Here is a 14,787-nt window from a genome sequence, read left to right as displayed (position 1 = left end):
TGTTCTCCGAGACAGTGCCTTCGCCCTGGAGATGTCACAAAGACAAAACTGGAGTGAACAAATGGGCACGGCCTTCCATTTCAACACCCACCATACCCTTGGCATAATGGGAACAAACATTTTAAATAGATCTATCTAATTGCTCTTCCATCTCTATATCCCAGCCGACGAGGATTCAATTACAGACGTGGAAGGACTGCATAAGAAATGGAGGTTGGGGTAACGATTAAATACCTCGGACGCCGGTTCGAGTCCCGTCCTTTGAAAGAAGCCCTTCCCGGCACGCACCGCGGCTCGTCCGGGCTGCCGCGTGTCGTCGGCAGCCCGTGCCGTCGACGAGTACAGAAGTGCGGGGCGAGCGACTCGTGGGCCTTACTGGCCGTCTCCACCTAGCTAACGATTTACACTCGAATCGGCCGCATCCTAACCCTACCGGGCAGGTTAGCCTACTTCTTCACCGTACCGTCGTACAAACTGTAACGCGACACGATAATGCCGCACGGGAAACGGCAATGCTATCTGGACTTTGTGGATCAATTTAACGAGATCCGCTTGTAGCAGAAGAGCCGCACGTGGCCCCGTACCATAAACTCTAGATCACTTACGTGTACCCGAGATGCCATAATTCTAATGTCACATGTCTGTTTCAGATAAATGCATTTCTACTTCACCTCTATTCCACCTTCACAACAAACAACAAGCTTTTTTAGCTGAAGGGTTAATAGCAAAAAAAAAACCATGCGAATATAACTACGTCAATAGAACCTGAAAATATAATGAACCTTTGTCCTCAAACATTGCTCTTCTACAGACTAGCTAAAACAAAAATAATTCATTGTTTCTGCCAATCTCTGAAAAAAAATGCTAATCATTTTCCATATGCTGATTTGCAACTCCATACACTCTTTTCAACAGTAATTATTTTTCTTCTTGTAATTGAAATAGCAAAATTAAGAGATTCTATCCGTCAGAGATCCAAAAAGGTCTATTATTTCTTTCATTAGCAGATACAAACAATTTCTAATCAAAAGCTGGGAGAATCACAGCTAGTTTTTTTTGGGGACCTTCATTATGCCTCTTTCAGAGTCCAGATTTTTTGGAATGGCGCTAAACCAGCTGGGATTACTACTCAAAAGCCACGAGGGCCGAGGAGAGGTGAAGAACAGAATCCCGTCATTCGGCTGAACCACGGAGGGGGGGAGGAGGGGCGCTGTGTCCTTTCCAATCACAAGTAAAGTAAGCAGCAGGACAGACTGCGCAATAGAGGAAGGAACAATCCCCGGTACTAGATCAGAGCTGCATTTACATCAACGTATTAAGGGATCGGTCTAAATTAATTTGAATGCGCTCGGCCGTGAAATCCTCATTTAACTGTAAAACCTGGACTCGCGGCACGGTCCGAAGGCAGAAAAGAACCACGCGGGTTCTCCCCGAACCGCCACGGCTGCCCGCGCTCCACCCTAGCGGCGGCCAAAACCTACGCTCGAGCGAGCTACTTTCACGCGCTAAGTCACGGCAGATCCACACTTACCGACTGAAAAGGGAAGAAACGCTTCTTTCTTCACAAACTGCCCGCCGCTGTCCAGGAACCTCTCGGGGTTAAATGCATCAGGGTCCTTCCAGTACTTCTCGTCAAAGTGCACGGAGTAGAGGTTTGTTATGACCGTGGTCCCCTCGGGGATCGAGTAGCCACGCACCGCCGTCTCCTTCGAGGTGGCGTGAAAAATCCCGAGCGGCGCCACGTTGCAGAAGCGCAGGATCTCGTGCGACACGGCTTCCGTGTACGGCATCCGTGGCTTCTCTTCTAGGGATGGCGGCCTGTTCGGTCCCACCGCTGAGTCTATTTCCCTCTGAACTTGTCCTGTTTCAAAGGGTGAGATAAAAGACATCATCATCATCATCATCTTCTGTTTTTCTATTCATCAGCCAACATAAAAGCCCTTGGGAATAGCTCTAGGACAGTGGCCCTCCACCTGCTCCATGTAGACTCCCTGACCGGTCTTAATTTTTAAGATATGAACATTCACGGCGGGTGACATTTATTTGCATACAACAGACACGGTGCATACAAACCTCTCTCATATATATTTTCCTTGTGGACGTTCAACAAACCAGACTGATGGGGGGATCTCCAAGGACTAGGTTGAAGATCGCTACTCCACGGAAACTAAATTAAGTGAAAACCTAAACCCGACACCATTTTCTAGACATCTGACCCGCTTACTGACACCCGTGGGTTCTGAGCTTTCCCGTGGCTCTCTTAAAAATCTATTCATCCGTTTAGGAAGGGTTCGCGCGTAAGACGATCCGGAAACACGCGCGCGTCCGTATCTATTTATAGATCGCGTACGGTATATATCGAGACGGATAGAAACGCGCGCGTATACGTGCGCGTTTCTGTGGGAGACGCGGGCGGCCCTTTATAATTTTGGCCCATGAATCTGCAGCTCTCTAAATTCTTTTATTTTAACATTGTCTGTTCAAAATAATAGTATTTGGCCTCTTCATTAACTATGATTTTACGATGTTCATTTTGACAATATCACCGTGTCGACCGTCACCATAAAACGTAGGTCGCTACCGCCCCGCCTCGTATAAAATCTGAACACGGCCAAAAGACTTAACGGGGAAAATTCTTAAAACTAGGAAATGGGGCCATAATTAAAACTACCTGCCGGTTTCCTCGTACTCCTTCTGGCCTTCTAGCTCAATCAGCACCATACATAGAACAATGCCTCAATTGGGCTATCAGAATCCATTGGCTAGTACCCACTGTTTAATCCCCTATTACTTGTATCCCTGCCCAGCCATTGGAGTGACAAAACTGGGCCCAGGGGACATGGAGCCCGGTTCTGGCCTCTCGGCATCACCGCTCAATGATAGGCTGGGCTTCCCTACGCCAAATCCCCAATGGGACTGTGCGTGCCACCTCCGCCGCTACCCTGGGATATAAATCCTCCGCATAGAAGCATACGACGCTAGCCACAGAGCCGCTGGCCCCGAATACCGTCGGCCCCAAACCACACGAGCACGCCTATTGTTCGACCGGCTAGTTCTGTCCTCCGTCGTCAGTGCGGTTTCATTTTTGGAGCGAGAGATCACGTCAGCTGCCGTACGAGTAGAATTTACCCAGCAAAGCCTAAAAACCATAGTGCTACATTTTAAAAAATTGCACGATCGCATGCTTTTCTTCGCGCACCAGGCGCGAACAAAAGTACGCTGGATTTTATAATATACACGCATAGCCACGTGTATCTTATAAAATCCGGGCTCGGCGCACGCAAGGGGGTCCGCATTTGTTCAACCTGCGCGCGCTGCCTGTTCCCTCCGAGGCTGCTCCGATTTCAGAGCCGCCTCGGAGAGAAATTTCCTCCCCCCCCCCCCCCCATCTAAACCCCCCCCTTACCTTTGCTTTTAGCAGGTGTAAATCTGCCAACAGACTTAAATCTGCGCACGCCGATGGGCTGCTGGCGCGCCATCACCCGACCCGGAGGCTGGTCTGGAGTCCTCGACCACGCCCCCGGGCCCACCCCCAAAACGCCACAGCATACCCCCGAAACACCCCCTCCCCAGCCCTTTGACAAAGCCCCGGGACTTACGCGTCTCCCGGGGCTCTGCGCGCGCCGGCACGCGAGGGCCCCGCGCGTGTAAATACACCCGGTATTATGCGCGAAGGGCATTTAAAATCCACCCCGTGCTGCTTAACACACGTCACCGCCAAAAACTAAGGAATTTAAAAATCATTAAAAACATAAATCTTTTATTCAGTAAATGTAAAGAAGTAACTAGATTTTTAAATATTTAATCTTTCTTTAAAATAATAGACAGTCTGAAATGGCTAAATAGCTTTTATCAAATCAAATTGTTTGTTTAGGCATTAGAATTTGAGCTCCTGGAACACTATTACTAATAACAAAAACACCCCACTACCTACAGATTTGCTTATCTCTTGAGTTTTACCTGCCAGACACCCAGACTTTACATTTTATGCAGTAATCTCAGAAGCAATCAGAGATGTCATGGCAGGCAAAGTTACACTAGTGCAGTGCCGTATATATTGTTTTATATTATTGGGGCAAACCCATTTTGAAAGTGTCCCTTTAAAGATTCACAGCCTCTTACGGCAAGGTGATTACAAAGCTAATCACAGGAATGTTATACATACAAACATCAGTCTTAGACCCCTTATTAGGGGGCACACGGTGAAAATGATTTTTACTGTTTTGTTTCAGTGCCTGCTCAAACTATACACAAAATACATTTATTTGCAATTTTCTGTGGTTTCTGATGAAAAAAGCAGCAAAAGTTGTTTCGTTTTGGTTCTTTTCTAACGTCAGCTTTCTAATAACAGCACACCCCTATTCGTTACAGGGGAAGAACGGCCATCCCTCACCTTGGATGTCGGGGTACAGCGCCATGAACAGCACGGCCCATCTTAAAACGTTGGTTGTTGTCTCCGTGCCGGCTATGATGAGCTCTCCGACGGAAAATATTAAGTTTTCGGTCGAAAAGACGGCCTCCGGATCGCCGTCGCTCTGCTCCATCTCGTCCAGATACACGTCTACGTAGTGGCGGGGGAAGCGGGGCGTTCTGTTCTCGGACAAACGCTCGATGATCCTCAGCAAGAAATCGTACACTTCGGCCGCGTTCCTGAAAAGCTGCCGATGCTTTCCGAAAGGCAGGAGGCCGAGCGGCGGAAAGGCGTTATACAGGAACACCCAGGCGCTGGTGGCCAGTTCGACGTTTTCGCTAAAAAGTTCAATCATGTGCCGGAAATCGGTGTCGTCGTACCTAAAACGCTCTCCGAACAAGATCAGATTAGTAACGTTGGATACGGCGTTGGTTATCAGGTGCTTAGGGTCGAATGGCTTACCCTTGTGCATATCGACGGCATCCAGAAAAAACATGCATTCTTCTGAAATTCTGTTCTCGAAGGACCTTTGCCCGTATCCGAAACTGCGAAAGCTGCTCACGGCCAGTCTGCGATGTTCTGTCCAGCCCCGCCCATACTTTGCATTCAACAGGCCTGAAAAAAACCAGAAATTTGCACTATTGTTAACGTTTTATCCACCGGATCCCAAACCGGTCAAACCGACCCTACAGCCGCTCTGCTTTTCAGGATATCCGCAAGGATTATGCGTGAGAGAAATCGGCTTATACCGCTCTCCGGGGTAGGCAAGTATTTTATGCACGTTCCTTGTGGAAATCCTGAAAATCTGACAGTCTTTGGATTCAGTAGAACAGGTTTCAGAATCCTCGACTCGACGTTCCGAAGACACCTCTTCGTGCTAATTTCTGTACCGATTGTACACCGCCTTGGGGGAAAGGCAGTTAAAAATACAACTAAATGAATAAACTCCAATCTTTTCAAAGGACTGGCCCGAAAACCCCCCATTTATCTCAGCTTTTTATTTTTTTTCAACAGATTCTGTATTAATGCGATACAATACTGAAACGGGGGATGTGTTTATTTCTCTCTAAGGACCTACACGTCTGCCATGCAGATTCACTAAAGTCCCGTTTCTTACGACCTGCTGGGGCAATACACTAATTTATAACTTTTTATATACAGAGGTTGAATTAACAAAACTAAATAAGATTAATTATCACTTCGGTTTACATTACAACCAGCAAAAAATAACAGAGACAAAGTCTTGTTTTACAATGAATTGAGTCTTTATAACTTGGGCGAAAAGCAAGGACATTCAATAGGGGAGGAGTATGAAGCCCTCAAGTTGGATAGAGTACTCATAATGCAGATAAGAACCAAGACTGAAGTGAGTAGTTATGGGAAGGCTTGTTCGAATAACAAAAGTCTTAAGTCTCTTCTTCAAAGTGATTGGACCTTTAAGCAGTGAAATGTGAATAAATTCACATTCCACTGCTTTCTTACACCATAGTAAATATATTATCCAGCTAGAACACAGCTTGAATGATGATATAAAATGAATATGACCTATATTGAGCATGAAGCTGGCATATGTAAATACAGCATTTCATCTAATAATCAGATCATCCCAAAGTCACTGATGTCATATCCTCCCATTAACAGAGGATCGTTGGCAATCAACGCTGCCACCTGCTGGAAAATATGCCCAGATGTAAATGTTAAAAAGTAAATAGTCCGAGAGATTTTTTTTTCCCGACTCCCTTCACACCTGACTTTCCAATTCATTCATAACCTCACTCGGCCCTGCTGTCTGCCGTGGAATTTGACTTGACCACCAGGGTGGAGAAGAAGCATCTTTCTCCCTCTATAACCCAGAATTAGAACAGAAGGTCTTCAGTACGTCCCTCGGACCGAAGCATCCTTCCTCACCCGATCCATGTGCACCCCCCCACCTCCCGCCCGTGTGTGTGTCGCTGTAGTGTAATGGCGGGGATTCACTACCTCTCCCATCCCTACCCCAGGACCACAAATGCTATTCCTACAGAATCCCACACGTCGCTCCTTAGTGGCAAACACGCACTCGTGAAATATAGGTAAAAACAAATAAATTTGTTTTTACCTGTTTTGCTACTATACAAGGTGAGACTTCCATTGCATGCGGCTCTTCGCTTATTTACTAGATAGGCGGTACCCATCCACTCCTCCTGACTCTACTCTCTCTGTAAAATGTAATCGCAGTAATTTATCCTGTAGGCAATCAGATGATCCTAAAATACCAGTCATAATTAAAGAACAGCGCTCCCACATTTAAAGGTACGACATTTTGCATTGCATTACACCTGTCTGAAATACTTTATAAATTCGTATCAGCACTTCTAATGCAGAAAGTTATTTACCCTCTTTCCTCACCCTGCCCAATTCAGTGCCTTCTCTTTTCTACATCCTTCCCCCAGCACCCACCTCCTGTTCATCAGGGGCATGACATGTAGAACTTAGCTGTCCTCAAAAGCTCAAGCCTCAATACATTGGTTAAAAAAAACAAAAGACCAACTAAATTAATTTTTCACAATACTCACTAACATTAATCACATTTGTACATTTTTTAATTTTTCAGCTTTAAGAAGTGGGAGGTGATGGCTTCATATTTTAGCAAATACTGGAACCATCCGGGTTACATTCGACATTTTTAGGTTAACCAATCATTAAACCAACTTGTTTTAATCAAAGTCAAATACATCGAGGGAATTGAGACGCCTCTGACACACTGCACGCCCTGCTATGAATGATAACGGTCATAGTGGATTACAAATGTCATTTTACCCCCAAGGAAGCTTGTTTTGCATTTTATATACATTCTTAAACAAACAACTAAACTATTGGCTTCAAAGGTGGATGATTGAACTGTCCGGCGGTCCTAGCTTACCTTAACAGGACACGCCATCAGACTTGCAGATGCCTTCCTTTATTCATTACTGCTGACCATTGTTTCTTAAGCTCAAAAAATGTACAGATGGGGACTTTAATAAAGAATAATATTTTGGGGTTCTGACTCTTTTTTGCTGTGAATTTTCCGATATATAGTAACACACACTTTAGGAACCACAAATGCTTCATTATAGCCCAAGATCTACTACTGTCCCACAATATTTCTAACAAAGCAGCTAGCTCGTGTAACTGTCAGGTCTATCCTGTACCGAGCGGTAGGAAGAGCTGCGTTAGTGCCCGCGGCACCCGCGGTTGCCGCACGCACGGTGCGGCACACCTACCGCTCGATCCTGAACATTAATTTTCTGTAAATGTAAACCGCGTCGGTGAAGCCTTAGGTCCCACGCAACCCAGTTTACTGGATAGAGCGCCTATACGGTATCCTGGGTGCGCGAGCCTAACGCTTCACGCCACGCCGGTATCTGTCATTTCAAATGTCATTTCAAATGACAGATACCAGGAAGTCGGGACTACCAGTCCCCCCTCCCCTCCTCCCGAAGCAGGGCGCGAAAAGCAGCCTCGCTCCGGGAGGAGGGGGAAGAGACACCACTGACAGCGGCGAAGCAAAAAAAAAAAAAAAAAAGCGAAAAAAACGTAAAACGTAAAAGCAAAAGTCGCTTCGCCGCTTCACTGTCAGTGTACCTTCTTCCCTCCTCCCGGAGCAAGGCTGCTCTTCGCGCCCTACTCCGGGAGGAGGGGAGAAGAGACACTGACAGCGGCGAAGCAACTTACTTTTTGCATTGCCGGGGAACATGGATGACGGCACGGGGGAAGTGGCCCCTGTGCATGCAATTGGTTTTTAGCCTCCCCTACCTCCCCTTCTAACCTGTTAGCGAAAGGAACGAAGCCATTGTGTCATCCAAAAAATATTTATTTATACAAGTAAAAAGTTAATGAATAAATGTAAAATATAAACAATAGAAATATTTTTTTATAAAAAAATAAATATAAATACAACAGGGGGTGGGGGTTGCGGGCCGGGAAAAAAAGGGGAGAAAGCGTGCCATGGGGGAGGAGGAGGAGGAGCGCAATCATTGACGCTCTGCAGCCGGTGGCGACCCTGCAGGAGCCCGCGCCAAGACCAGCAGTGAATGATCTCCTGCGATTGCTCGCAGGAGCTCAACCATCTCCCGCTGGCCATGACCGAGGTCAAGCAGGAGCGTCACCGCCCGCGCTGACATTCCCTCCAGGGTGCCCGTGGTGCGGTCGATCTGCGCCAGGAGGTACAGCATGGAGTCGAGGCGACTCTCAATGCTGCCCTCCTGGCGATCACCATCCATGGGCAGCCCTGGAGAGGCTGGGCCGACAACGTCAATGACGCTGTCCTCCTCATCTCCCATGGCAGGCTGGGGCTGGGCAGCAGAGATTTGCGGAGGAAAAATAGGGTGGGGGGGGACACGCCAAATAATAGGGATGCGTTCTAAAATGGGGGTGACCTGGTTATCAGAGGGAGCAGGGGAGATTGGGGGGGTAGGGAAACTGGGACGGTCCATGGTGGGGTTGGGCGGGAGAATAGGCAGCATCTCTTCCTCCGAAGTATCTGAAAAGAGAAAAATAAAGGCCTTAACCCCGTCCTCATGAATTCATGCACAACAAGAAACAGAAGCTAGCAACATTTGGAACGGGAACATAACCGGTACCATTACACACATGTTCACGTTCAAATTACATTTGCGTGATAAAGGCTATCAAAGGCTCACCGTGGCGTCGTTCAGGCGCAGCATGTTGATCGCTGCCATCGGCGTCGCTGCTGCTGCTCTCTGAAAGGCGAAAACATATAACTTTGCTGCTGCCCGTGCAGAGATCGAGAACAGTATTACACCAAATTCCGCTAATAACGCTTTCAGCTCTACCGTAAAGGCTAACTGCACCTACCATCCTGTCTTCGGTGGGCCCGCAGGGCCCTCGGGTACTCCGGATCCGCCGTGCCCTTTTCTTCAATGCTTCCATCTGTGGTTTAACAATAGCAAAAGGAAAAGGAAGTTGAACTACAGAGGCTGCACTACATTCAAACCTAACAAGTCATGTGTCATTTTTACTTTAGTCATCCCCATCACAATAAAAATCTAGTACACAAATACATCTAACAAGTCGAGTCCCATGTGTCCTGTAGTGGCACAGCTCTACAAAGCGACCGACCGTAAATTGTTCTTGCAAGTCAAGGGTCAGTTTCCAACTCTCACACACAACACCACAAAACAAACCCACAAATCAAAGATGTTAAACCTTTACTTTTCCATGCATGTCACAAGATAGTCAAAAACAGAGTCCTACGATCACACCTCCCTTGGACGCTCTGCTTGCGCGTTGAATTGCGTCCTGAGCGCCCGCCAGGCCTCGTCGGCCCTGTCCTGGTCCCGGCGCCACCCAGGGCGGAAGAACAGGTGGTGTTCGTCCGCCGCGACCAGCTGCGCCAGCAGCCTGGTATCTCCATCACTGAAATTCGGAGCTCTCCCTCTCGGCATATTGGACAGAAATGGCCGCCCGGACGTGTTATTGCACGTGCCAGCGCCCTGACCCTCGACTTAAGCGGCCCTTCGGTTCGCCATTTTCCAACGGCGAAACAACAGGGCCGCTCAATCCTCGATTTAAGCGGCCCTTCGGTTCGCCATGGTCATTCCCGCCATTTTTTTCGCCTTTCTACAGCTGGAGTTTCCCATTGCTTTGGTAACTCACGTTTCCAATTGGCCAGCACAGCATCATACTACTACCGTGGCCGTGTATATAGGTCGCTTCTGTGAATGGTGAATTTACTTTCGACTTCGTTTGGACTCCGACACACGCGTTCAACGGTTTCGTTTGAAATTGAACGGGGGATCGTCAAGGCTTTAAGCGGGTAAGCGGTGCAAAGCACGCTTTATTTTTTTTTTCATTTAAATTCGGTGTGCCTCGTGGTAGATCCTGGTGCATTTGCAGGTCTTTCATGTGCGCTTATGTTTGGGCGCACAAGGAGGAAGCCTAGAATCCGCCGTACCTTTGCTCCGTGTACCTGTGCTACCGTCTTCTATGCTTTTTTCTCGTGCGTCCATGCATGAAGAGTACAGTTTAGCGTTCGCCTTCTTGTTTTCTCCTTTTCAGGAAAAGATGCCACGGAAACAAATGATTTCACGGTGGAGGTGGAGCACGGAAAGCGGCAACCGTTTCTGGAATGGCTCTTCATCGAGGCTATACAGAGGCCACAATATTTTGTAGTACTTTTAACAGATGTAACGTCTGCTGCGCTGTCCATTCATCACGAGCTCTTTGTCACCGTTCAGGTTTAACTATGCCGGGAAAGCGCACTATGGGTGAGTTAGAGGACCGTGCGGTGCAGCAGCGACGAGAGGAAGACTCGAGCGCCAGCCAGCCACCCCAAAGCGAACCCGAAAGGCGCGCTTTACGGATGAAGAGAAAGAGGTATTGTGTCGTACGGTATGCGAAAAACATGCCCTTCTCTTCAAGTTCGAAGATTTCGTGGACCAGCAGAAAAAAGATTTGGGAAAAGATTGCCCAAGATGTAAGCTCACTTTCTGTGACGCCACGAGATGTTAAGCAGGTGCAGCACCGGTGGCGGGACACCGAGAAAGAGGTGAAAGAGAAGGCCGCAAAAATCAATGCCTCTCCAAACAGGACCTGTGGAGGGCCACCGTGCGGCATCGTGCTTACACCGGTGGAGGAGATGGTTCTCCGAACTATGAGGAAGGAGGTCGTCATGGGCGTCCGGACGCAGCATACCACGGACACATCGGCTCGTGCAGGTATGTATTTAGCTAAATCTGGTTACCGTAGCATGTTTACTGTATGGCTGATGAGTGGTCCACCCATTGTGTGCTATTTTTTACTTAAATTTTGAAACAGCATTAAACATTTGCATCGTTCATTGCCCCATCATCACTGTACTTGTTGCAATAGTATGTGATGGCATTTAGGTAATGCCACTTCTCTTCTGGCACGGTAATTGTTGTTGTATAAAAATAATACGATTTGGTTCCACATTGGTATTGCAATCAATAACGATCAACTCCTCACAAATATGGAATGACAGTGACCTCTTTCTATATCTCGATCCACAGAAACAACGGACAATGGTGAAGGTGAGAGCGAAGAATCCAGCCACAACAATGAATTCGTTTTCCCACTGCCTAGCGCTGACTCCCCCAGCCAGCAAGTGTCAGAGGACATGGTCACACTGGATCTCTATGATGTCCCTGTCCACGAATAAAGGGACGTTAGGGGGGACCTCCAGGATCCAGCCACCCCCCCAGCATTTCAAGACCCGGAAACATCCCGGCAACTGGATGGCCCGACAGTGACTGAGGAAATCGCGCCAGTGGAACCTGACCTCGAAGAGCCACTTTTTGGCGATAATGTCCCGAGCGAGCAATTAGTGGCTGGAATAAACTCACAACACGATCGTCATCGTGAGGAAATCCTCCAGAAATTGCAATCGCTGAGAGCTGACTTTCGAGAATGTATGGTTGAAATGATGGCTGCTCAGCGAGAAAATATGGCAGCACTGATCGGTGCTATCCAAGCATTCGCCTCTAAATTTCCTTCCATCCAACACCCATAAAAAGTTAAATAAAAGTTATGTTTTCAGTTTGATTATGTGTACTTTTATTTTTTTTTTTTTTTACTGCTGGCTAAGTTTTATACGGTCAAAGACGGGGCATAGGCAGTCGGTGTGACACCCCACTTCCGTTTGGGCAGGTACAAGGAGCAGACGGCTGGAGCAGGGCCTGGGGGAACGATGGTAATCCTTTAGTGCTGGAGGGGGGACAAAAGGATTCCCCTCCCTCCCCCTAGGGGAAGACATGCCAGAGTAAAAAGCCGTTAATGTTGTCTACAATGGGTCGTTACACTTGCGCTCCACGAAATGTTTATGTTACGTTAAACAGATTGTTAGTGCTGTGAAAAGCTTTCATATTCTGAAAAGGAAAACCTGATATGGTTACTAACTTTACAGCCATACTATTAATGTTAAACATCAAGGGATATTTATTGAAACAAAATTACCAAAGGCTACAGATAATATTTCAGTGGCTGGTAATGGCCAGCGGGACCATAAAAGGTCAATAGACAGAGAAATATGGGTACAAGAAGTCCATGTGAACGGCTAATGTGTTGACGGAGGGGGTCATCTTCCAGTTCATATGTTCTGTTCAGTGATTTCTTTAAAAATGTAATCTGGAATTCTGAAACAAAAAGAGAACAAAAGGCAAGAGTGAATAGGACAACCAGGTACATAAATGATTAATATCTATAATAAAGCACAGCTGTGAACATCAATGAAAGCGCAATATAATCCTGGGGCACTGTAGACTGTTCTGCTTCTATAACAGCAGCAATGAAATGTTATGTATGAGATATTTCTCTTGTAAGTTTAAACTGTCGATGACCCTTTGTCGGACCGCATGACCCCGTGCAGTGTCGTCCGCTTCAGCTGCGAGCTCCACGGACGGATCGGGTGCCGAGTCCTCGTCAACCTCTGCGTGCACACCGAAGCGCAGACAAATATTGTGTAGCGTGCGGCAGGAAAGAATAATGCTCACAACCTTCTCTGCACTGTATTGCAGGGCACCCCCAGAGTGATCCAGGCATCGAAAACGCCCCTTCAGAACTCCAAACGTACGCTCAATCACATTTCTGGTGCTGCCGTGAGCCTCATTGTAGCGTCGTTCGGAAGCCGTGCGTGGGTTCCGTAGCGGTGTAAGCGACCGAGGCTTACAGCCATAGCCACCGTCGCCTGTGGGATGAAAAAACAGGAATGCATTGAAAACAACATCGCAGCGCAAAACACCACAAACAATGAAAGACCTAAACATTACCGTATGGCGCCCACCCTTAACATCCTGAGAACAGAACACATGACAGACACATCACGGGAAGTAGCAACTGTCACTTACCTAGCGGCCAACCTTCCCCGTGCTTTCCTTCCGGGAATTGGGTGGCCAGAGATGAACGTGCCAGAATGTAGGCATCACGGCAGCTCCCTGGAAAGTTCGATACGACATTTAGAATGCGAAGGTGTGCGTCGCAAACCACTCGCACGTTCATGGGATGAAAGTGCTTGCGATTCCGGAACGCACTCTCTTCATCCAACCTGGGTGTAAACGCTATATGAGTGCAGTCGATAGCGCCCGACACATTAGGCATCCCCGCGATACCCATGAATGCCCTGCGGATCTGTTGCAGTTCTGCTGGATCCGTAGGATGCACGATGTACTGCCTCGCCTTCTTCATCATTGCCTTCAACACCTGTCACAGGTTCCGTGAAACGGAGGACTGCACCATACCAGCAATAACACTCACTGGGTTTTGAAAACTTCCGGTACCAAAAAAATTTAAGGCGCACGGAAATTTATTCAATCCTGGCACGGCATGGTGTCGCTTGGCCTGGGGCTCCAGGTCCTTACGCAGGTCTTCGTAGAGGGACAAGATTGCCCGTGAGCTCAACCGGTAGGTTCGGACAACATCTCGCTCACGCATTCCAAACAGCGTTGTTCGCGTGCGAATGACACGTCCCGGCCGGGGGGGCGGCCCGCTGAATGCCTCCCACGCAGATGGCACGGTGCCCTGCCTGCACAGAATACAACAGATGGTAAAACACTGATAAAATAGACGTTATTCCAATTAGTACAATGTGGCTAGAGAGAGATGGACAGATAGTCCACAGTCACCGTTGAGAGTAATGTACAACCAAGCATTTACAAATAGTTTCAATGCAGATATATTTACGGATGCCCTAAGATGGCGCCCATCTCTCTTCCGTCGAGGCTTCTCGTGGACGCCTTACGGACGATGTTCACGGGCGCGGCCGTAGAGACGGCCTTACGGATGCCCTAAGATGGTGCCCATCTCTCCGCATCCGTAGAGGCTTCTCATCTCCGCTTCCGCCGGGCCCATCTAGCACGGGCGAGCATCTCTCTGGGCGCCCATCGTCCGGCGTCGGTACGGACGCCATAAGACACGGACGCCGTTCTTTACTGCTAAACAAAAATTTAACACGTACCTCCTCCGGTCTTGCAGCTGGGTTCACCGGTCGGATGGGTTCTCTTTGCTGCGGCCTCACCCCGTTCACCTCTCCAATCTGCCGATCATTTCCTCTGTTTCTCAGTCGATGATATCTCCTTCTCCTCCACCGAACGAAAATTAGCAGCAGAGCAATAACAGAAATGTTAGCCATGGCGCTGTCCGGTACGAAGCAGATCGAATGCCACGCTAACGCCAGGTAAAAGGTAGGCGGTAAATTAACAGGTTAATCGTGGCTCCCCCTACCTCCCGGGGAAAGCGGCCCCTGTGCATGCAATTGGACGCTCAAGACGTGACATCACATGCCGTACCGCCAAACCTCGTGACGTCACGTCTTGAGCGGCCAATTGCATGCACAGGGGGCCGCTTTCCCCCGTGCCGGCATCCATCTTCCCCAGGAG

The 14,787-nt window shown here is 48.1% G+C and overlaps 1 protein-coding gene across 1 annotated transcript in view; it reads right to left on the bottom strand.

Annotated features, from left to right (window-relative positions):
• LOC115082728 (vitamin D 25-hydroxylase) overlaps positions 1-14,787 on the bottom strand; it is a 30,353-nt gene that overhangs the window by 13,235 nt on the left and 2,331 nt on the right. Inside the window, exons 2-3 of the mRNA XM_029586916.1 lie at positions 4,394-5,026; positions 1,532-1,861 (exon numbers count right to left, since the gene is read on the bottom strand). Coding sequence (XP_029442776.1) covers positions 1,532-1,861; positions 4,394-5,026 — 963 coding nt within the window. The remainder of the gene's footprint in view (positions 1-1,531; positions 1,862-4,393; positions 5,027-14,787) is intronic.

Source organism: Rhinatrema bivittatum, unplaced genomic scaffold (genome assembly GCF_901001135.1).
Source record: "Rhinatrema bivittatum unplaced genomic scaffold, aRhiBiv1.1, whole genome shotgun sequence".
In the NCBI taxonomy this organism is placed as follows: Eukaryota; Metazoa; Chordata; class Amphibia; order Gymnophiona; family Rhinatrematidae; genus Rhinatrema; species Rhinatrema bivittatum.
This window is presented reverse-complemented; position numbering and strand designations above follow the sequence as displayed.